Raw genomic sequence first — 23533 nt, forward strand, 5'->3', positions numbered from 1 at the left:
CATTTGTCTAGCATACAGAAGGACCTGTGTTTGAATCCTAGCTCTACAAAAGTGAATGAATGAATGTATGAGAGTGCGTGTGTTTATGTGTCATAAATGTGTTAGCCTGTTAATCCCAGCTGCTGGGAGGCTGATAAAGAAGAATTATGAATTTGAGGCCAGCATGGATAATTAATGAAGCTCTGTCTTAAGGAAGGAAGGAATGAAGGAAGGGCGGAGGGAGGAAAAGGAGGAGGGGTTAGCCTAGTGGTACAAGTATCACTGGACTAAAATTTTAAAGTCCTGAATTTTAATTACTCATTTACTAAGAATTTACTATGTCAAACTTCTTACATGTCTTAAGTATTCATGATTTATGATATATGTGTCTGGAACCTTGAAGTCTATAAACTAGGCAAGCCATGGTCCCTCCTAGGTCTGACATTTTCCATTTCTGCCTTTAAGAAAATAAAAACAGCCGGGCGCTGGTGGCTCACGCCTGTAATCCTAGCTACTCAGGAGGCTGAGATCTGAGGATCGCGGTTCAAAGCCAGCCCGGGCAGGAGAGACCGTGAGACTCCTATCTCCAATAAACCACCAGAAAACCGGAAGTGGCGCTGTAGCTCAAGTGGTAGAGCGCTCGCCTTGAGCTGAAGAGCTGAGGGACAGCGCCCAGGCCCAGAGTTCAAGCCCTACGACCGACAAAAAAAAAAAAAAAATAAAAACATGGTTTGGGAAGTTGGCTCAGTGGTAGAGTGCTTGCCTTGCATGCATGAGGCCCTGGGTTCTATTCCTCAGCACCACGTAAGCAAAAAGAAAAAAGCCGGAAGTGGCGCTGTGGCTCAAGTGTAGAGCGTTAGCCTTGAGCTGAAGAGCTGAGGGACAGCGCTCAGGCCCAGAGTTCAGGCCCCATGACCGGACCAAAAACAAAAACAAAAACAAAAAAAAAGAAGAAGAAGAAGAAAATAAAAACAAGGGGCTGGGAAGGTGGCTCAGTGGTAGAGTGCTTGCCTTGCATGCATGAGGCCCTGGATTCGATTCCTCAGCACCACGTAAGCAAAAAGAAAAAAGCCGGAAGTGGCGCTGTGGCTCAAGTGTAGAGCATTAGCCTTGAGCTGAAGAGCTGAGGGACAGCGCCCAGGCCCAGAGTTCAGGCCCCACAACCAGACCCCCACCCCCCCCAAAAAAAAAAACAAAAAACAGACCCTGATTTCTTTTTTCTTTCTGTGTGTGTGTGTGTGTGTGTGTGTGTGAGAGAGAGAGAGAGAGAGAGAGAGAGAGAGAAGGAGAAGAGAGAACTAGGGCTTGAACTTGGGACTTGGGCACTATCTGCCTGGGCAAACTTTGAACCATGATCTTTAGCTCTCAGCCTCTTGAGTAGCTAAGACAATAAGCCTGAGCCACCAGGGCCTTAAGTCTATACTTTTAACACTGATGCATCAGAGTTTTTGTATCTACACAAACCTAAATTTGATATCCTATCAAGTGTCCTCTATCTGTTCATTTGTTGTTTTTAACTTATCTTTCCTTTTTGTCATAGCTTTTTAAGTTTGTTTGCCCAGTTTTGAGCTTCCTTACTAGTTTGTAGATTTTTTTTTTGGTCCTGGAGCTTGAACTCTGGGCATAGGCGCTGTCCATCAGCTCTTCAGCTCAAAGCTAGTACTCTACCACTTGAGCCACAGCACCACTTCTGGTTTTTTGGTGGTTAATTGGAGATAAGAGCTAGTTTTGAATCTCAATCCTCAGATCTCAGCTTCCTTAGTAGCTAGGATTACAGGCATTCACCACCAGTACCTGGCTTGATTTTTTTTTTTTTAATTCTAGTAACTTTTTTGTTTTCAGACATGGATATTTTATTTTTATTCTTTTTTTTTTGGGGGGGGGGTTGTCATGGGGCTTGAACTTAGGGCCTTGGTACTGTCCCTGAGCTTTTTCACCCAAGGTAGAGCTATACCACTTTGAGCCACAACTCTACTTCCTGTTTTCTGGTGATTAATTGGAGGCAAAAGTCTCACAGCCAGGGCTGGGAAGGTGGCTCAGTGGTAGAGTGCTTGCCTTGCATGCCTGAAGCCCTGGGTTCCATTCCTCAGTATCACATAAGCAGAAAAAGCTAGAAGTGGCGCTGTTGCTCAAGTAGCTAGAGTGCTAGCCTTGAGCTGAAGAGCTGAGGCACAGCGCCTCAGAGTTCAGGCCCACGACCAGCAAAAAAAAAAAAAAAAAAGCTTACAGCCTTTCCTGCCTAGGCTGGCTTTGCACTGTGACCCTTAGATCTCAGGCTCTAGTAGTTAGGATTACAGGTGTGAGCCTTTGGCACCCTCCTGAGATATTTTCTTTCTTTCTTTTTTTTTCCGGTTGGTAGTGGGCCTGGGGCGAGCGCTTTGCTGCTTGAGCCACAGCGCCACTTCTGGTTTTCTAATGGTTATTGGAGATAAGAGTCTCATGGACTTTCCTGCCTGGGCTGGCTTTGAACTGCGATCCTCAGATCTCAGCCTCCTGAATAGCTAGGATTACAGGCGTGAGCCACCGGCTCCCAGCTCTTGAGATATTTTCTTTGTGATTTGTTTTTAAATTTTTCTTTGGCATCCTTTCCTAAGTAGGAATCTTAGTTTTTGGAAAATCAAACGTTCTCCTGTTACTTTTTTGCTTCTGTCTTTTGAAAAACTTGTGTTGTTGTGGAGCTTGAATTCAGGGCCTGGGCTCTGTCCCTGAGCCTCTGTGTTCAAGGTTAGCACTCTGCCACTTGAACCCAGTGCCACTTCTGGTTTTCTAGAGGTTAATTGGACATAAGAATCTCACAGACTTTCCTCCTGGGCTGGCTTTGAACCATGATCCTCAGATCTCAGCCTCCTAAGTAGTTAGAACTATAGACCTGAGTCACCAACTATAGACCTAGCCAAATATTTGTTTTTGAACCTGAGACCTTGCATTTGCTTGCTCAGTTGTTTGGCTGGTGTTTTACCACTTGAGCCACACTTCCAGTCTGGCCAGTCTAGCTTGTTTTTTGGTATGTGTGTATGTGCTTGTGTGCCAGCATGCACACCTGTATGTATGTCTGTATTGGGGCTTGAACTGAGTGAGGGCTTTATGCCCTATTTGGCTTTTTCACTTAAGGATGGTACTCTAGTACTTAAGCTCTACCTCTAGTTCTGGCTTTTTTTTGGGGGGGGGGGCAGCTCAAGATTAGCACTTAACCACTTGAGCCAGAACCCTTCTTCTAGCTTTTTTTTTTTTTTCCTTCTAGCTTTTTGGTAGTTAATTGGTGATTAGAATCTCATAGACTTTTCTGCCCAGGCTGACTTCAAACCTCAATCTTCAGTTTTCAGCCTCCAGAGTAGCTAGGATTACAGAGGTAAACCACTGGCCCCAGTCCACTTCTGGCTTTTTGTTGGTTAATTGGAGAGCAGAGTCTTGGGAATTTTTCCGTTCTTGTTGGCAATGAACGATCCTCAAATTTCAGCTTCTTGAGTAGCTATGATTACAGCATGAGCCACCATTGCCCAGCTCATCTGGCTCTTTAGTGGTTATTTTGGTGACTGACTATTGCAGACTTGAGGCTGCCTTAGCCAGCCTCAAACCACCATCTTCCATATCTTAGTCTCCTAAGTAGCTAAGATTATAGGCATGAACCAGTAGTCTTGACCAAAATCCATTCAGTTTTTCAAATGTTCCAGATTATATAATCATCAATTTGGCCTTCACTGTTTAATTTTATTTTGGGAAAGCAAAGTGATTGTAACTTTATTCTTAGTTCAGTCATCAAGATGGTTTTGTAATGCAGTTTGACCTGAATATTTTAATGTTCTTTAGCTGAAGAAGAGGCAAATGAAGAAGATGTATTGGGAGATGAAACAGAGGTAAGTTGGAAAAACTAAGGTTAATTGGGTTGGTAGTGTGCTACTGCCCTTTCCACGTTGCTCAATACTAACCATTACAGTATTTTAGATGCTAATTTATTTGGGGAGCTCAAGAACAGAGTGAAAGTTCTGTGAGATTTGTTCATTCTGGGGTTGTAATATATATATTTTTAAATTGGTTGTGGGCCTTGAACTCTGGGCCTGGGTGTTGTTCCTGCGCTCTTCAGCTCAAGGCGAGTGCTCTATAGCTTGAGTTACAGCGCCACTTTCGGTTTTCTAGTGTTTTTTAAATTTTTTTATTTTCATTTTTTGGGTCCTGTTGTGGGGCCTGAGCTCTGGGCCTAGGCGCTGTCCCTCAGCTCTTCAGCTCAAGGCTAGTGCTCTACCACTTGAGCCACAGTGCCACTTCCGGCTTTTTTCTTTTTGCTTATGTGGTGCTGAGGAATGGAACCCAGGGCCTCATGCGTGCAAGGCAAGTGCTCTACCACTGAGCTACCTTCCCATCCCCTTCTAGTGTTTTTTAGAGATAAGAGTCTCATGGACTTTGCTGCCTGGGCGATTCTCAGAGCTCAGCCTCCTGAGTAGCTAGGATTACTGTAATATTTTTCTGTTGATGGGTATTTACTATTGATTCATGTGAACCTTTTTGTTTTCAATTTAGGAAGAAGAACCAAAGCCCATAGAGCTGCCTGTCAAAGAAGAAGAACCCCCTGAAAAAACTGTTGATGTGTAATTGTCTTTTTAAAAACAATCTGAGCATAATGCAGACAGTGCTATTTTTATTGGTTTTAAAGTTTCATTCTATTTACCTCTTATGTGTTCCCATTAACTTTTTTTTTTTTTGCCAGTCATGGGGCCTGAACTCTGGGCCTGGGCGCTGTCCCTCAGCTCTTCAGCTCAAGGCTAGCACTCTACCACTTGAGCCACAGCGCCACTTCTGGCTTTTTCTGCTTATGTGGTGCTTAGGAATCGAACCCAGGGCCTCATGCATGCAAGGCAAGCACTCTACCACTGAGCCACCTTCCCAGCCCCCCATTAACTTTTTCATTTCCCGTTAATTAGAAATTTTCAGGAGAGCAGGCATCAATGGCTCATGCTTATAATTTTTGCTACTTAGGAGGCTAAGATCTGAGGATTGAGGTTTGAAGCCACTCTGGCAGACGGGTCTAAGAGACTCTTATCTCCAGTTAACTATGAAAAAACTTGGAAGTGAAGGTGTGCCTCAAATGGTAGAGGATCAGCCTTAAGCAAAAAAGCTAAGCAAGTATGAGGCTTCAGTTTAAGCCCCAGTATTGGCACAAAACAAACAAAAACAACAACAATAAAAACCCAGAATTTTCAGGTGAAGTAAAGCAGTTTGTCTTCAGGTTATATAATAGGTGATTAAAACCAGATATCTTCAAGTTCAGAAATAGTTTAGTATTTGTCTTAGTTCCTTCATAGGATCATCATAAGAATTACTGCAGGATCTGTAAGATTATCTGTTACATAAAATTCTGTAAACTGTTATTCTTCTAGAACTACAGTCTTATAGAAAAATATAAACTGGCCAGGCTCATTCATACCTGTAATCCTACCTATTCAGGAATCTGAGATTTGAGGTTTGTGGTTCAAAGTCAGCCTGGGCAGAATTGTGTGAAATTCTCTTTCCAGTTAACCAGTAAAAAGTATAAAATTGCATAAAAGGAGTTTTGTAGTGAAGGAGGGAGTTGAGCAGATGTTTTATTTCTCAAGTAACGCTATATCCTTTCTTTGTGATATATAGTGAAAGGAAGACCAATATTAGAATGGAAAATCGGTTTCAGTTTGTTTAAACCATCTTATAAGGTTGATAGGCATTTTTGTTCAGGGTTCTTTCCCAAAATAATCATTTTGTTAGCACATTAAGAAAAATTGAGTCCCTTCTATCATTTTTGTTTCTGATAGCTGTATGAAGTAGATTTAAGTATAGAAAATTTTTTTTTAAAAAAAGACTGCGCGTCGGTGGCTCACGCCTTAATTCTAGCTACTAAGGAGGCCGAGATCTGAGGATTGGGGTTCAAAGCTAGCCTCGTCAGGAAAGTCCGAGAGACTCCAATAAACCACCAGAAAACTGGAAGTGGAGGTATAGCTCAAGTGGTAGAGTGCTACCCTTGAGCTGAAGAGCTTAGGGATAGTGCCCAGGTCCAGAGTTCAAGCCCCATGACTGACCAAAAAAAAAAAAAGTAAACAAAAGAAATAGTACATGGAAGAGTATATAAATTTAAGTATTTCTTGTCAGACATTTTTTTATCCCTCATTTCTGAGGAAATTGAAATTGGGATAGAACTCAGGGACCTTGTATATTCTTGTATAGTCAAGCACTATACTACTAAGCTACATCATTGTTCCTTCCAGTAAGCCTTCACAGAAGTTTTTAGTAGATTCTTTTGAGAGTATTTAACCTGTGTGTATAGGAATATATTTATGTTTATATGTGGATACAGATAAACACACTATACACAGTTTCTTGAGTTTTCTTTCATGTTAGGTAATCTTTCCTGTACAATAACTTTTTTTTTTTTTTTTGCTGGCACTGAGAGTATAAGTCGGTGTATTGGCTTGATTTTTACTTGCTTGTTCAGCTTGTATTCTGCCCTTTGAGTTATGCCTCCAGGCTGGCTTTTTGCTGGTTTGTTTTTGGGTATGGTGTCTCTTGGATTTTCTGCTTGGGTTAGCTTTACACCTGGATCCTCCAGATCTTATTTTTCTAAGTAGTTTAGGTTTATAGGCATGAGCACTGGTGCCTAGCTTAAATGGGTATCAGTTTTGTCTTGTTTTTGCCTATATTGGGTTTTGAATTCTGGACATGATGTTTGCTTGCTTTTTTGCTTGTTCCACTGGAGCTCTCAGCTGAGCCATGTCTTCAAATTTTTACTTTGTTTTTAACATAGGATCTCAGGTTTTTGCCTGTGTTGGCCTGGACTGTAGCCTACATATTTAGGCTTCCCAACTAACTAGAATGATGGGTGCACACTGCTTTGCCAATTTTTGTTGTTAAGGTATATGTTGCTTACTTTTTTGCCTAGGCTGGCCTTGAACTGATCCTCCTGACCTAGGACTACCGAGTAGCTGGGATGATAAGCATGAGCCAGGCATCAGCCATGGCTCCCATTGTAATAAGATACAGTGCCCTGAGAACATGAATTTAAATTTATTTAAATTAGTGAGAACCTTAAAATAGGGATATTTTGGAGACTTCTGGGACAAGAAGTAAGATCAACTGAATGCAATAATAATTAGCTTCTTTAGGTTAAAATAATGAGGTTTGGAAGTTTGTAGAGCTTTGAAAGACGTTGACTATCTTTAGCATTTGTTAAATGTGTAATTAGAGTAGTTTTTGTGATTTGGAGGTGAAGAGTAGAAATACATCATGAGCCCCCAGAATGTGATAGGCATTATTACTTGAGTTTTGTCTGTGTCTTGAGTTGGAATATAAGTGGTCCGAACTCTCTTGAATTAGTTCCTTTTCTGCCGTGAGTTCTACTACAGTGATTGTCTTCAAAGATGAAAAGAAGGAAGTCATTAATCTGTGGTTGATTGAGAGGATTGCTCTCGTACTGACATTGATCTTCAAGTAAAACATTAAACTTCTGTGGGTGTTTTTTTTTTTTTGCTTGAACAAGTTAGAAAGTGTCATTGAATAGTCAGAATGGAATCCTCTTTTTCAACTCTGGCCTGAGATGCTTCATGAATATAACTTTCTAATTTGATGGCTGGTTTGTTTTTTGTTTTGTTTTGCACCCAAGGTAGTTAAATGTTGTAGGACTTAGATATGGTCAGCAGGGGGCACCCATTGCTTGTCTTTTGGTTCAGGGACCTCCCAACAAAAGGATGGAGGAGAGAGTAGCTTCCTGTTCCAGAATTGCTTCCTCTGAAAATGTCATTAAACCATTACTACCTTTCAGGGCATCAAATGGGAAAAGTGTCCGGGGTATTGGAACAAAAGCTGTTCATGTCTCTAAATGAGGGACCTTAATGAGACTGGTTATGACCCACAGTTTTATTGGAGTTGTTTGTTGGAGAGTTAATGCCCTTCCATTTATCCTAGGTACTTCTGAACTTTGTCTCCCGCCCCTATGGTCCCCCCTTTTGTTTTCTCTTAAACCTTTTGCCTGTAACTTGCCATGTTTTCCTAATTCTACTCTCCCCCCCCCCCCCCCCCCTTAAGCTTTTTTCTTCTCACTCTCTTTGGCATTTTTATTTGTTCCAATTTGACTGCTTCAACTAGGGCCACAGTCCCCTTGGGAGAAATAAGGGATTTGTAAAACAAGGAAATTGGGGCTTATTGAGTACTCATTAGTTATTGTTGTGATAAAAATTGGAAGCTGCTATTTAAATTAGGTTTGGAGAACTAGTCATTAGTCCAAAAGTAAATTTAAAGTTCCTAGGAAAAAAGTGAAATCATTTTTTATATCCTTTGAGTGTTTCTCTTTAGCCCAAAATATTAAACTAGACTTCCTGTTGACTTTTTTCTTTTTTTTTTTTTTTTGCCAGTTCTAAGGCTTGGACTTGGGGCCTGGGCACTGTCCCTGAGCTTCATTCACTCAGAGCTAGCACTCTACCACTTGAACCACAGCACCACTTCCGGCTTTTTCTGTTTATATGGTACTGAGGAATCAAATCCAGGGCTTCATGCATGCTAGTCAAGCACACTGTACCACTAAGCCACATTCCCATCCCCCCTCAGATAAAGAAACAGTCTTATTTGAACTTTTTCTTCTCAGTAAAAGAAAAGGAGCCAGAGTTTTCTTTGGATTAAGAGGTTGCAGGGGAGCTAACAGTGGCAGCGCAACTTTTTGTACATTTCTAAGGTTTTGATATAAAATACCAATTTCCTGATTTCTGAAAAATATTTCTTTTTCAGGGCAGCAGAGAAGAAGGTAGTAAAAATTACATCTGAAATATCACAGACTGAGGTAGGAATTCTGCTCCTTACTAGAGCAGTGTCAGTCTCTGTCTCTGTGTCTGTCTCTTTTTGTCTGTTTTTTTTTTCAGTCAGTATCTTGTTATGGAGCCCAGTGTGGCCTCAAACTGTGAGCCTTCCATCTCAGCCTCTTGAATGCTGGGATTACAGGCATGTGCTGTCATGCCTAGCCATTTCTATTTTTTGCCCTTCATTTTATCTGCATGATCATTTCAGAATTTTTTCACAGCAGAAAATCAGTATTGACACCTTTATGGTGGAATTTTAACTATTCTTTGGAGAATATTTGGTATGACATAGGGTATCAGCTTTGAAATAGTCTTCTTATTTAAAATTTTGTCATCTTATGATTAGAGTTTGATAGGCTTGAAAAAGTAGCAGTGATAGTGTCCTCTTTAAATTATTACCTGCTAGCAGGTGATATTAAAATTTATTTGGATTCTATCTCAAAATCTCAAACCAGCTTCTAGTTGATATTTTCTGTTAAGTTTTATACCTTTCAAAGGTAGGAACTATTAAAATTTTAGAATTCCATGAGTTGCTGCTGCCTCATTTCTTTTTTTTCCCCCCAGTCTCGGGACTTGAACTCAGGTCCTGGGCACTGTCCCTGAGCTTCTTTTGCTCAAGGCTAGTACTCTACCACTTGAACCATAGCACCACTTCTGGCTTCTTCTGTTATGTGGTACTGAGGAATCGAATCTAGGGCTTCATGCATCCTAGGCAAGCACTCTACCACTAAGCCATATTCCCAGCCCTGCCTCATTTCTAACTGAAAAATTACCACTACAGTTAGAGCCAAGTTATTTTTTAACTCTTTTTCCAAAGATCAACCAAAGATAACATGTTTTTGGCTTTATGCAGAATGTGGGTTTTATTTTTCCTTTTTGTTTCTAGAGCATGAAGGTAGTAGGGAGTTTGTGTATGCACACCTGTATGTGTTTGCTTTCAGGAAATATCTGTTCCATTAAGCTTTTAGGATACATACAACCTAATAGAATCTAGGACTGTCAGTGTTTTTGTTTTTTTGTTTTTTGTTTTTGTTGGTTGTTTGGCCTGAACTCTGGGCCTGGGCGCTGTCCCTCAGCTCTTCAGCTCAAGGCTAGCGCTCTACCACTGGAGCCATAGCGCCACTTCCGTCTTTTTCTGCTTATGTGGTGCTGAGGAATTGAACCCAGGGCCTCATGCATGCAAGGCAAGCGCTCTACCACTGAACCACCTTCCCAGCTCCGAGGACTGTCAATGTTTTAAGTTTAGATCCTTAAAACTACTACTGATATCTGTAAAGTAAACCTTTAACCAACTTTTTTTTTATTTTGTGCTAATCCTGGTGCTTGAGCTCAAGAGTCTGGGAGTTGTCCCTGAGCTTTTGTGCTCAAGGCTAGTGCTCTACATTTGAGGGACAGCTCCACTTTCTGCTTTTTGGTGATTAATCAGAGATGAGAGTCTCATGGACTTTCCTGCCTGGGCTTGCTTTGAACTGGGATCCTCAGATCTCAGCTTCCTAAGTAGCTAGGATTATGAACTAGTGCTACCTGGCTTCTAACCAACTTTTCAAATCTAGAAACTGAAATTTTTCTTTTCCTCTTTCATCTGTTTTCACTTAGAGAATGCAGAAGAGGGCTGAACGATTCAATGTACCTGTCAGTTTGGAGAGTAAGAAAGCTGCTCGTGCAGCTAGGTGAGTGTCTCCAGCTTTTTGGATCTCATAGTTATGAAAGCTTAGGCGTGTGACTTCTACTTTTCATTATAATTGTTGGTTTTAAGTAGAATAATACCCAGCTAAAAGGAAATGAACACATTCTAACTCTTACAATATCTCTGCTGATCTGAATGTGGTATAGATGGGCCTTTATTAATCATTAGGTTTTATAATAGGTAAGAGTCAGGAACTGACGGATAAAGATTCCTTTTAGTATATTCCCTTGACTCTTGGTGAGAAGGAGAGTAAAGTGAACCTCTTTCATAGGGTTGTTAGAATTAGCTAATGATTGCAAAACTTGAGATCACAAGCTAGAAGTGTCATATACCCTTGACTTGGGGACAACCAAGAGTGTGAACAGCTTCCTAAAATTTAGCTTGTTTTTCTTCCTGCAGGTTTGGAATTTCTTCTGTTCCAACAAAAGGTAAGAGTACAAAGATCATATGAGAAAGTTACTTACTTTCTTTTTTGATAAAGATTTCATTATTTCAAATTTAGGTAAACATGTTAGTTCTGGAAGTCCTTAAGAGGTTGTAGTGTTTGTGTTGTTTCAGATTAAGTCATATTTAAGATTTTCAAGCAGTTAAGTAAGAGTGAATTCTGATGTTATAAGAAATAGGAGCTGCCACCATTTGTCTTGGCTTCCCTGCATATTCCCAGAGACTTTTCTACTACTTTTCTTACTTAGTCTGTTGTCTTATCAGCATGAAATTGCTTTTTTTTCAGCATAAAATTATCAGTATTATGGGATAGTATAAGTGGTAAAAGGGAAAAGACTATATTTTACCTTCATTATTTTACTTCTAAGAACTTAAAAGGAAATAATCTTGAATGTATTTGAAACTAAGAATTTATTTTTAGATATTAATAACTGAAAATAATAAAAAATATATAAAATAATTGGATAAATAAATCTATGTTGTAGTATAGCAGACTATTCTATGTTAAAAATAAAATTCTAGCCAGGTACAGTGACTCACAGTTGTGATCTACTGATGAAGTTGAGTTCTGAGGATCAAAGCTTTTTTTTTTGTTTGTTTATGGGGCTTGAACTCAGGGCCTGGGCACTGTCCCTGAGTTTTTTTTGTTTTTGTTTTTGCTTAAGACTAGCCTAGCGCTTTACCATTTTGAGCCACCACTTTGAAACACAGTACCACTTCTAGTTTTCTGGTGGCTAAATTGAAGATGAGAGTCTCCTGTACTTTCCTGCCCAGGCTGGCTTTGAACCATAATCCTCAGATCCCAACTTCCTGCATAGGTAGGATTAGGTGTGAGTCACTAGTGGTGGCTAGGATCAAAGTTTGAAGCCAGACCAGTCCATGAGATTCTGATCTCCAACTAATAAGCAGAATTGGAAGTGGAGGGATGGCTCAAGTGTTAGAGTGCCAGCCATGAGCAAGAAAAGCTAAGGACAGGCACTGAGTTCAATCCCCAGTTAACTGGCACAAAAACAACAAGTCAAGTCCAGAGTGGTAGTATACATCTGTAAACCCAACAGTCAGAAGGCAAAGGCTAAAGGATCTCAATTTTGTTGCCTGCTTTTAAGCTGGTTTAAGGCCAGCCTAAGCTACATAATGACCCTCTCTCAAAAATTAAGTATGTAATGCAGTAATAGAGTACTTACTGGACATGCACAAGGTTTGATCCTACTATCACAAACAAAAAGAAAATAAAAGAATGATAGTAAATGAAAAATCAATAAATATGTTCCTATTTTAATTATAAAAGAACATGAAAAAAGGTATAAACTGACATGTTGAATTATAACCCTGTTGTATACTATTTAAGATAATAAAATTAGTATTATTGTGGGTTTTTGTTTTGTTTTGTCAGTTCTGGGGCTTGGACACTGGGGCCTAGGCACTATCCCTGAGCTTCTTTTGCTCAAGGCTAGCACTCTACCATTTGAGCAACAGTGCCATTTCTGGCCTTTTCTGTTTATGTGGTACTGAGGATTTGAACTCAGGACTTCATCATGCTAGGCAAGCACTCTACCACGAAGCCACATTCCCAGCCCTGGGTTTTTAAAAAATAATTTTATTGGGCTAGGAATGTGGCCTAGTGGTAGAGTGCTTGCCTAGCATGCATGAAGCCCTAGGTTCAATTCCTTAGTACCACATAAACAGAAAAAGTTGGAAGTGGCACTGTGGCTTAAGTGGTAGAGCGCTAGCCTTTAGCACAAAGATGCTCATGGACCGAACACAGAGAGTCTCAGGGACAGAGCCCAGGCCCTGAGTTCAAGCCCCAAAACAAACCTGAATGGAGCCAGATATTGATGGATTCAGGCCTTTAATCCTAGTTATTCAAGAGACTGAGATCAGAAGATTGTGGTTTGAGGCTAAATTATTCAGAAAAGTTTGTGAGACTTCCATCTCCAAAATAGCAAAAAGCCAAGTAGTAGAGCATCAGCCAACCAAGTAAGTGTAAGATCTTGAGTTCAAACTTTATTATGAGCTGTACACTGGTGGCTCACACCTGTAATCCTACCTACTCAGGAGGCTGAGATCTGAGGATTATGGTTCAAAGCTAGCCCAAGCAGGAAAGTCAGTGAGACTCTTTTTATCTCCAGTAAACCACTAGAAAACTGGAAGTGGCATTGTGGCTCAAGTGGTAGAGCGCTAACCTTGAGCTAAAGAGCTTCGGGACAGGGGCTGGGAAGGTGGCTCAGTGGTAGAGTGCTTGCCTTGCATGCATGAGGCCCTGAGTTCGATTCCTCAGCACCACATAAGCAAAAAGAAAAAAGCCGGAAGTAGCGCTGTGGCTCAAGTGGTAGAGCGTTAGCCTTGAGCTGAAGAGCTGAGGGACAGCGCCCAGGCCAAGAGTTCAGGCCCCACGACTGGACCCCCCAAAAAAAAAAGAACTGCAGGACAGTGCCCAGGCCGAGTTAAAGACCCACAACTGACCAAAACATGAAGCAAATAACAACAAAAACAACCCACTTCATTATGGTCAAAAATGAAAGTGTTGGTTTTGGTGGTTTATACTGTAATTCTAGTTACTCAGGAGGCTGAGATCTGAGGATCCAAGTTAGAAGCAGCCTGGGTAGGAAAGTCCAAAATGAAAGCTTCTTATCTCCAGTTACTCACAAAAACACTAGAAGTGGAACTGTGGCTCAAGTGGTAGAATGGTAGTCCTGAGCAGAAACAGCTTAGGGACAGTGCCCAGGCCCTGAGTTCAAATCCCAGGACTGGCACCAGAAAATGAAAAAAAAAAGTATGTATATGTGGATAAGAAAAGATTTGGTAAAGCCGAGTTTCCGGTGGCTCGTGCCTGTAATCCAAGCTACTCGGGAGGCTGAGATCTGAGGATCATGGTTCAAAGCCAGCCCAGGCAAGAAAGTCTGTGAGACTCTTTATCTCCAATAAACCACTGGAAAACTGGAAGTGGCATTGTGGCTCAAGCGGTAGAGTGCTAGCCTTGAGCTGAAGAGCTGAGGGATAGCGCCCAAGCCCAGAGTTTAAGCCCCACAACTGACAAAAAAAAAGAAAAGATTTGGTAAAGGTATAGCAAAAGTGTCTTAAAGGCAGGAAATGGGAGGCTCAAGTGGTTGAGTGCTTTGGTAGCAAGGGGAAAGCCCTGAGTTTTAGAATCCAATATTGCCAAAGTGAATGAAAGAATGAAAGAAAATTCTGGAATGTTTGGGTTGTTTGCACTTTTTGTTTAGTTTGGATAATACTATGAACATTTGTGTATCTTTGTCTAGGATATTTATCTAGGAATGAAATTACTAGGTCAATGGTAATTGTATGTTTAACTTTTTTTGTATGTATGTGTTGGTCTTGGGGCTTGGACTCAGGGCCTGTGTGCTGTGCTTGAGCTTTTGTCCTCAAAGCTAGCACTCTACCACTTGAGCTACAGCTCTAACTCTGGGGTTTTTTTGGCGGTTAATGGGAAGTAAGAATTTCATGGACTAGCTCAAGCTAGCTTCAAACTATGATCCTCAGATCTCAGCTTTCTGAGTACCTAGGATTACAGATATGAGCCACCAGTGGCCAGCTATGTTTTAACTTTTTTTTTTTTTTTTGCTGGTGTGTGGGGAGTTGAGAGGGGGCAGTCCTAGGGCTTGAACTTAGCCTGGGCTCTGTCTGTAAGCTTCTGTTGCTCAAGGCTAGTGCTCTATCACTTGAGCCCACAGTTCTACCTGTTTTTTTCTGTAACTAATTGGAGATAAGAGTCTCAAGAAGTTTCCTGCCAGGGCTGGTTTCAATCCTACTGAGTAGCTAAGATTAGGGGCTTGAGCCATCAAGGCCTGGCTTTTTATGTTTAATTTTTTTAAAGTATCTGCCAACTCCAAAACAGACTCATTATTTATGTTCCCACCAGCAGTGAATGCATACATCATCTCTAGATGAATTTTCTGCCTTTTCTTTTTCATTATTAGATAAACGTTATTTGCCCTATATACTGTTTTTTATGTTGTCATATTACTGGCTTCATTTATGACTTAAGAATATTAAATAAAATTCTTTTTTGCTTCCTTAGGTCTGTCGTCTGATAACAAGACTATGGTATGCAATCTTTTTTTATTCCTTATTAAAACCGATCTTAACTCTATACAGTTAGTTTTTAAAATTAGAGACTTCCTTGAATCAGAGATATTCTACAGGTCATAGGTTTGGTAACTTTTTTTTTTGATATATGTTGTATGTCCTGAATAATGATAATAAGTATAGTAATATTTTAGTCTTTTACTTTATGAAAAATTTTTTCCCAAACCTAAAAATAACAATAGTAATGAAAAAATGATTGAGATACAGAGGAGTTAGGGAAATTGCCGTGTATTGTGCCATTCCTTGTTTAGAAAGGATAAATAAATGTTAGCTAGAGAACAGTTTCTTTGTCTTATGGTACTGGAGTTTCAGGCCTTGTCCATTGGCTTTAGATAATATCATTATATTTAGTTTTTGCTGATACTAGGAATTGAAAATTGAATCTAGGCCTAATTTTCGAGCTCGAGTTTGAAATTTTGTAGGGTTTTTCAGCCCTACTTTTTTTTTTTTTTGGCCAGTCCTAGGGTTTGAACTCTGGGACTGAGTGCTATCTTGGTGTTATTTTGCTCAAGGCTAGCACCCTACCACTTGAGCCACAGCTCCACTTTGAGTTTTTTTGATAGTTAATTAGAGAACCTCGTGGACTTTCCTGCTTGGGCTTTTTCTGTGATTAGTTGGAGATAAGAGTCTCTTTCCTGCGTTGGGCTGGTTTTGAACTTCGATCTTCATATCTCACTCTCGTGAGTAGCTAGGATTATAGGTGTGAGCTACCAGTGCCGGGCTCTGGTCCTATTTTTTGCTGATTTTTTTTTTTTTTTTTTTTGGTTGGTCATGGGGCTTGAACTCTGGGCTTGGGTGCTGTCCCTGAGCTCTTCAGCTCAAGGCAAGCACTCTACCGCTTGAGCCACAGTGCCACTTCCAGTTTTCTAGTGGTTTATTGCAGATAAGAGTCTCACGGACTTTCCTGCCCTTTCCTGTCCCGGCTGACTTTGAACTGCTTTGAACTGCGATCCTCAGATCTCAGCCTCCTGAGTAGCTAGGATTACAGGCGTGAGCCACAGGTTCCTGGCTGCTGATTGTTTTGAAGATGAGGTCCAGCAAATTTTTCTGCTCTGGTTGACCTCCAATTGTGATCTTACAGTTCTCAGCCTTCTGAGCAGGCAGGATTAGTAGTAGTTGCTCAGTGTCGCTAGCCCTGTCAATAATGTCTAATTTTTTTCTTTTTAATTCCAGTACTGGGGCTTGAACTTACTAGCACTCTGGTTTGGCTTTTTCTGCTCATAGCTGGTATTCTACCACTTGGTTCACACTTCTAATCCTTTTATTTCCCCCAGACTTTTTTTTTTTGGGGGGGGGGTCCAGTCATGGGGCCTGAACTCTGGGCCTGGGTGCTGTCCCTCAGCTCTTCAGCTCAAGGCTAGTGCTCTACCACTTGAGCCACAGCGCCACTTCTGGCTTTTTTCTTTTTGCTTATGTGGTGCTGAGGAATCGAACCCAGGGCCTCGAGCATGCAAGGCAAGCGCTCTACCACTGAGCCACCTTCCCAGCCTCCCCCAGACTTTTCTACTAGATTGGTTTTGAGTTGCAATTCTGAGATTTCAACTTCCTTAGACACTAAGGTTACAGATGTGAGCCACTGGCTTCTGGCTGATAATTGCTAATTTTATTTATTTATTTATTTATTTTTGTTGGTTGTGAGGCTTGAACTCTGGGCCTGGGCTCTGTTACTGAGCTCTTCAGCTCATGGCTGGTGCTATACCACTTGAGCCATGGCAGCATTTCTGGTTTTCTGGTGGCTAATTAGAGATGAGTCTTAGGGACTTTCCTGCCCAGGGTGGCTTTGAACCACAATCCTTAGATCTCAGCAGACTCCTTAGTAGCTAGGATTACAGGCGTGAGCCACTGGCAACAGCACTGGGCTCTGAGTTCTTCAGCTCAAGGCTAGCACTCTACTACTTGAGCCACAGTGTACTTCCTGTTTTCTGGTGATTTATTGGAGCTTAGAATCTCATGGACCTTCCTGCCTGGGCTGGCTTTGAGTTTCAATCCTCAAATCTCAGCCTCCTGAGTAGGTAAAGAACGTTAAAAAAAAAAAAGAAAAGAACATTAAAAATACGAATGACCTTCTTAGTCACTGTGACCAAGTCAGCATGTTTAGAAAATGGAAACATGCTGTGATAAAATATGAAACATGCTGTGATAAAATATGTTCAGCTTTATAAAATCCTGCTGTTGTAAGTGAAATTGAAATGTTTCATTACTGTTATTTTTAAAAACGTGTCCTAAAGGGGCTGGGAAGGTGGCTCAGTGGTAGAGCGCTTGCCTTGCATGCTCTAGGCCCTGGGTTCGATTCCTCAGCACCACATAAGCAAAAAGAAAAAAGCTGGAAGTGGCACTGTGGCTCAAGTGGTAGAGCGCTAGCCTTGAGCTGAAGAGCTGAGGGACAGCGCCCAGGCCCAGAGTTCAGACCCCACGATCGGACCCAAAAAAAAAACCTATGTTCTAAACCTATGATAACAACTTTCAGGATGTGGTTCTGTGACTCAAGTGGTAGAGTGCTAGCCTTGAGCTGAAGAGCTCAGAGACAGTGCCCAGGCCCAGAGTTCAAGCCCCATGACTGACAAAAAAAAAAAAAATAGAAAAAAGGAAAAGATAACAACTCTTATACCGAGGCTCCCACAAGAGGGAGTAGAGAACCAAGTTGGATAGTGGCAGCATATGTCTTCTAAAGATTACCATAGTGCTGAGTGGTAGGTTAATTTGTCTTTGGATGAAGATAGAGTTAAGAACTATTTTCAGGGGCTGGGAAGGTGGCTCAGTGGTAGAGTGCTTCCCTGCATGCACCATACAAGCAGAAGAAGCCAGAGATGGCGCTGTGGCTCAAGTGGTAGAGCGCTCACCTTGAGCTGAAGAGCTGAGGAACATCACCCAGGCCCAGAGTTCAGGCCCCGCAACCGACCAAAAAAAAACAAAAAAAAAACAACTATTTTCAGAAGCTTAGTATAAGAATGGGTTTAGGCTGTGGATGATGGACTTGTTTGGAAGTAATATTTTATATAAACAGTTCCTTTTTCAAGCAGTGTTTGGCCTACTTTGATCTCTTTAAGTTCTTGCTACCTTTGACAAATAGAGGCTGGGCTGAAACCTTCACTCCATTCTAGAAGAGGCTTTTCAATAATCATTGGAGTGCATAGGTGCTATGTTAGTTCCTAAGTTTGTTGTAATATGATATCTTTGATAGTACAAGTTATAGGGGTTTTTTTGTGGTTTTGTTTTTTTTTGGTCGGTCGTGGGTCTTGAACTCTGGGCTTGGGCTCTGTCCCTCAGCTCTTCAGCTCAAGGCTAGCGCTCTACCGCTTGAGCCACAGCACCACTTCCCGTTTTCCAGTGGTTTATTGGAAATAAGAGTCTCACTGACTTTCCTGCCCGGGCTGGCTTTGAACCATGATCCTCAGATCTCAGCCTCCTGAGTAGTTAGGAATAGAGGCGTGAGCCACCGGTGCCCAGCAGGTTTTTGTTTTTATTCCAGGCAGTGCCCCAGGCTGACCTGGAAATAACTGTGTAACCTCACATTGGCATCAAACTCAGCTCTCCTGCCTCAGCCCATCCAAATACAGGGATTACAAGTGTGTAGTACCATACTGTTTTGATGTTATAAACTTTTCTGAATTCTTAGCGTTTTATGATAGTTTCTGCCTTCTTTTTATTTTTAAAAGTATCCCTATATTTTTGTAGGTTAACCTGGATAAGCTAAAGGAAAGAGCACAAAGATTTGGTTTGAATGTCTCTTCAATCTCTAGAAAGGTAATGTAGATTGGATGTAAGTGCTGTTTTTATCATATTAAATCGGCTTGGCAGGTTTATACAGAATGAGAAGGACTCTCTTGAACATAGCAGGCTTCTAAGAACTTAATTTTGTGTGTGTTTGTTTTGATCGGTCATGGGGCTTTGAACTGAGGGCTTGGGCACTGTCCCTGAGCTCTTTTTGCTTAAGGCTGGTACTCTACTACTTCCATTCTACACCACTTCATTTCTAGTTTTTGAATTGTTAATTGGAGATAAGAGTCTCATGGACTTTTCCTGCCCAGGTTGGCTTCAGACTGGCTTTGAACTGTGATCCTCAGATCTTAGCCTAAGTAGCTAGGATTACAGGTATGAGCCACTAGCACCCTGCTCAAGTAATATTTTGACTGATTAAGTCATCTGCTTCCTTCATATTTTGGAATTAGAGCTCAAGCATATTACAAGTTTGTGGAAACATTCTCTGCTATTCTTCCTAGGCTGACTTTTAGATGATTGCTTATATTAGTTATATTCCACTCTACTAATATACCATATACATTAGGCATGACACAGAAACTTAAAGAAATCTGGCTTCGGGGCTGGGAAGATGGTTCAGTGGTAGAGTACTTGCCTTGCATGCATGAGGCCCTGGATTCGATTCCCCAGCACCACATAAGCAAAAAGAAAAAAGCCGGAAGTGGCACTGTGGCTCAAGTGGTAGAGCGCTAGCCTCGAGCTGAAGAGCTGAGGGACAGCGCCTAGGCCCAAAGTTCAGGCCCCACTACTGGACCCCGAAAAAAAAAAAAAGAAATCTGGCTTCTCACATGCCATCATTTTCTTCCTTTCCCCCGCCCAATAAAAGTCTGTCTATTCATGTTTGGAACTCAGCTCTCAGTGAATAGGATCCTGTTGGTTTAGGATAATGGGAAGTGCCAAGGGGAAGAATGGCACTGGCATTTATAGACATTTTTTTACACAATTGGCTTAAATTGTCTCATCCAATTCTTTGGACTATCTGAAGATAGAATGGCATTCCTATTCTCTATAAGCCACATGGTGACTACAGACTAAAAAACCTCCTACCCCCGAAACAAAACCAAACCCATAAAAATAAGATCTGCCTCGTTGGTTCTGATTTTGATTACCAGCTTGGTTTTCATTCTTGTGCTTGACTCTGTGTGTGTGTGTGTGTGTGTGTGTGTGTGTGTGTGTGTGTGTGTGATTACCAGCTTGGTTTTCATTCTTGTGCTTGACTGTGTGTGTGTGTGTGTGTGTGTGTGTGTGTGTGTGTGTGTGTGTGTGTGTGTGTGTGTGTGTGTGTGTACAAGTAGTAATTTGGGTCAGTCCTATTGGTAAAGGACAAAATTGGCCTGCCACATAATAAACTCAACTTTGAATGGAGAGTTATATAGAGGAAATCAAGATGGCAAGCCAGTTCAGTTGATTTGTGATTTGCGTCAAAGGATATTATTTTTGGTAAAAACAACAAGAAAGCAAACAAACACAAACCCCCAAAGAGCCTCTCATAATTGTCTACCTGTGCTGCCTTCTATCCACAATCCTCAGATCTCAACCTCCTGAGTAATTTATGATTATAGATGTGGGCCACTATCACCAGGCCTTTTTTTGGTGTGTGTGTGGTCATAAAATGATGTTGGGCACTGGTGGCTCTTGCCAATAATCCTAGCTACTCGGAGTGCTGATATTTGAGGATCATGGTGTCAAGCCAGTTCAGGCAGAAGCCAGTTCAGGTAGAAGCTAAGTGCTGGTGGCTCATGCCTGTAATCCTAGCTACTCAAAAGCCTGAGATCTGAGGATCAGCTTGCAAAGCCAGCCCAGGCAGGAAGATCTGTGAGACTGTTTTCTCCAATTAACTAGCAAAAAAAAAAAGATGTAAATGGAGCTGAAGCTCAAGTGATAGAGCATTGACATTGAGTACAATAGTTCAAGGACAATGCCTAGGCCCTGAGTTCAAGCCCCAGGACTGGCACCAAAAACAAAAGTCTATTATGTATTTACAAACTGTGGGATCATATATACAACTTTGCCAGTATGAAACTAAACCTTAGGAACTGTGAGCTGTGTTGAAGAATTTGTTAGATTAATTTTAAAGAGGATAGTGGTAAAAGAATTAAATTCTACAACAAGCTGAAAAGAGTAACCTATAGATGTTTATTATATATTGGTAATGGAGCTTGAACTCAGTGCCTGGGTGCTGTCCCTGAGCATCTTTGTGCTCAAGGCTACTGCTCTACCATTTTGAACCACAGCATCACTTCTGGTTTTCTGGTGGTTAATTGGAGATAAGAGTCTCACAGACTCTTCTGCCCTGGTTGGCTTTGAACCAGAATCTTCAGATCTCAGCCTCCAGAATAGCTAGGATTATAGGCATGAGTTACCATCATTCAACCTGTAGATTTTTAGATAATTTTTAGATAATATTTATATCTATTGTATTTAGCTATTATTTATAGCTATTTTCTACTAAAAAGTAACCTGTAGGTTAGCTATTGGTTACTAAAATATTTCCAAATGTTCTCAAGTAGCAGTGCTTGAGTGTAAAACTTAAATCATTGGGCTGGGAAGGTGGCTCAGTGGTAGAGTGCTTGCCCTGCATGCCTGAGGCCCTAGGTTCGATTCCTCAGCACCACATAAGCAAAAAGAAAAAAACCAGAAGTGGCACTATAGCTCAAGTGGTAGAGTGCTAGCCTTGAGCTGAAGAGCTGAGGGACAGCGCCCAGGCCCAGAGTTCAGGCCCCACGACTGGACACAAAAACAAAAACAAAAAAAAACCTTAAATCCTTGATTTCCCTTACTTCCTGGGGTTGGAATCAAGGAATAACAATGTTGCTTATATACAGTGGTTCATTTAAATAGGTTGATGTGTGTGCACGCATGTGCTAGTTACAGGGCTTGCACTTTGAGCCCTGTATTTATACTTAACCTTTTCTGATTATAGCTGGACATTATTATTATTAGTTGGTCATGGGGCATGAACTCTGGGCTTGGGTACTATTCCTGGGCTCTTCAGCTCAAAGCTAGTGCTCTACCACTTGAGTCACAGTACCACTTCCAGTTTTCTGGTGGTTAATTGGAGATGACTCTCACGGACTTTCCTAGCCCAGGCTGGTTTTGAACTTTGATCCTCAGATTTTAGCTTCCTGAGTAGCTAGGATTATAGGTGTGAGCAACCAGCACCCAGCTGGACATTCTTTTTTGTTATTGTTGGTTGTGGGTTTTGGACTAAGGGTCTGGGGTGCTGTCCTGGAACCCTTTATCTACAACTTTGAGCCTAGCTCTACTTCTGGTTTTCTGATGATAAATTGAAGAGTTGCTGAGGCTTTCCTGCCCAGGCTGGCTTTGAACTTCGACCTTCAGATCTCAGCCTCCTGAATAGCTAGGATTATCGGCATGAACCACCAATGCCTGACCTACCTTACGTTGTGTGTGTGTGTGTGTGTGTGTGTGTGTGTGTGTGTGTGTGTGTGTGTGTGTGTGTGTGTGTGTGTGTGTGTGTGTGTGTGTGTGTGTGTGTGTGTGTGTGTGTGTGTGTGTGTGTGTGTGTGTGTGTGTGTGTGTGTGTCCGGTCATGGGGCCTGAACTCTGGGCCTGGGCGTTGTTCCTCAGCTCAAGGCTAGCGCTCTACCACTTGAGCCACAGCGCCATTTCTGGCTTTTTTCTTTTTGCTTATGTGGTGCTGAGGAATCAAACCCAGGGCCTCAGGCATGCAAGGCAAGTGCTCTACCACTGAGCCACCTTCTCAGCCCCTAGCTTACATTCTTATCACTTGAGCCACATCTATACTTCAGGTTTTTTGCTGGTAAATTGGAGATAAAGAGTTGGGAAATGGGGCTGAGAATGTGGCTTAGTGGTAGAGTGCTTGCCTAGCATGCAGGAAGCCCTCTGTTTGATTTCTCAGTACCACATACACAGAAAAAGCTGGAAGTGGCACTGTGGTTCAAGTGATAGATTGCTAGCCTTGAGCAAAAACAGCTCAGGGACAGTGCCCAGGCCCTGAGTTCAATCCCCAGGACTGGCAAAAAAAAAAAAAAAAAAAAGTCAAGAATTTGTCTGCCTTGTCTGGCTTTGAAATGAAATTCTCAGATTTCAGCCTTCTGAGTTGAAAGGATTATAGGAGGAAGCTACTGACTGGCTTATCAGTGTTAATTTTAACTTAAAAAATTGCACATTCAAGCCAGGTACCGGTGCATCATGCCTGTAATCCTAGGTACTCAGGAGGCTCAGATCTGAGGAATACAGTTCAAAGCCAGCTGAGGCAGGAAAGTCCTTGAGACTCTTATCTTCAATAAAAACCACTAGATGGGCTGGGAAGGTGGCTCAGTGGTAAAGTGCTTGCCTTGCATGCCTGAGGCCGTGGGTTTGATTCCTCAGCACCAAATAAGCAAAAAGAAAAAAGCCGGAAGTGGCGCTGTGGCTCAAGTGGTAAAGCGCTAGCCTTGAGCTGAAGAGCTGAGGGACAGCGCCCAGACCCAGAGTTCAGGCCCCATGACCGGACCTCCCAAAAAAAAATTAAATTAAAAAAAAACTAGAAAACCAGAAGTGGCGCTAAGGCTCAAGTGGTAGAGCCGCTCACCTTGAGCTGAAGAGCACAGGGACGGCGCCCAAGCCCACAGTTCAAGTCCCAGGGCTGACAAAAAAATAAATAGTAATTGTACAGTATTTTCACCATAAAAAATAAATAAAATTTTAAAAAAATAAAATTTCACATTCAGTATAAACTACATTTTGATTTTGACGTTGAATTTTAACTTTTCCAAAGCTA

General features: G+C 41.6%; 1 protein-coding gene across 2 annotated transcripts in view; it reads left to right on the forward strand.

The window, feature by feature from the left end:
* Nucleotides 1-23533, forward strand: part of LOC122124161 (SAP domain containing ribonucleoprotein) — a 65925-nt gene that overhangs the window by 6973 nt on the left and 35419 nt on the right. For both annotated transcript variants that reach the window (XR_006150500.1, XM_042698861.1), the window contains exons 3-9: nucleotides 3787-3833; nucleotides 4495-4562; nucleotides 8719-8770; nucleotides 10383-10456; nucleotides 10873-10901; nucleotides 14960-14985; nucleotides 18703-18771. Coding sequence is in view for 1 of the 2 variants with exons in the window: in XM_042698861.1 (XP_042554795.1) it covers nucleotides 3787-3833; nucleotides 4495-4562; nucleotides 8719-8770; nucleotides 10383-10456; nucleotides 10873-10901; nucleotides 14960-14985; nucleotides 18703-18771 (365 nt within the window). In the remaining variant the exon portion in view is untranslated. The remainder of the gene's footprint in view (nucleotides 1-3786; nucleotides 3834-4494; nucleotides 4563-8718; nucleotides 8771-10382; nucleotides 10457-10872; nucleotides 10902-14959; nucleotides 14986-18702; nucleotides 18772-23533) is intronic.

Source organism: Dipodomys spectabilis, unplaced genomic scaffold (genome assembly GCF_019054845.1).
Source record: "Dipodomys spectabilis isolate Male_0828 unplaced genomic scaffold, ASM1905484v1 ptg000234l, whole genome shotgun sequence".
Lineage (NCBI taxonomy): Eukaryota > Metazoa > Chordata > Mammalia > Rodentia > Heteromyidae > Dipodomys > Dipodomys spectabilis.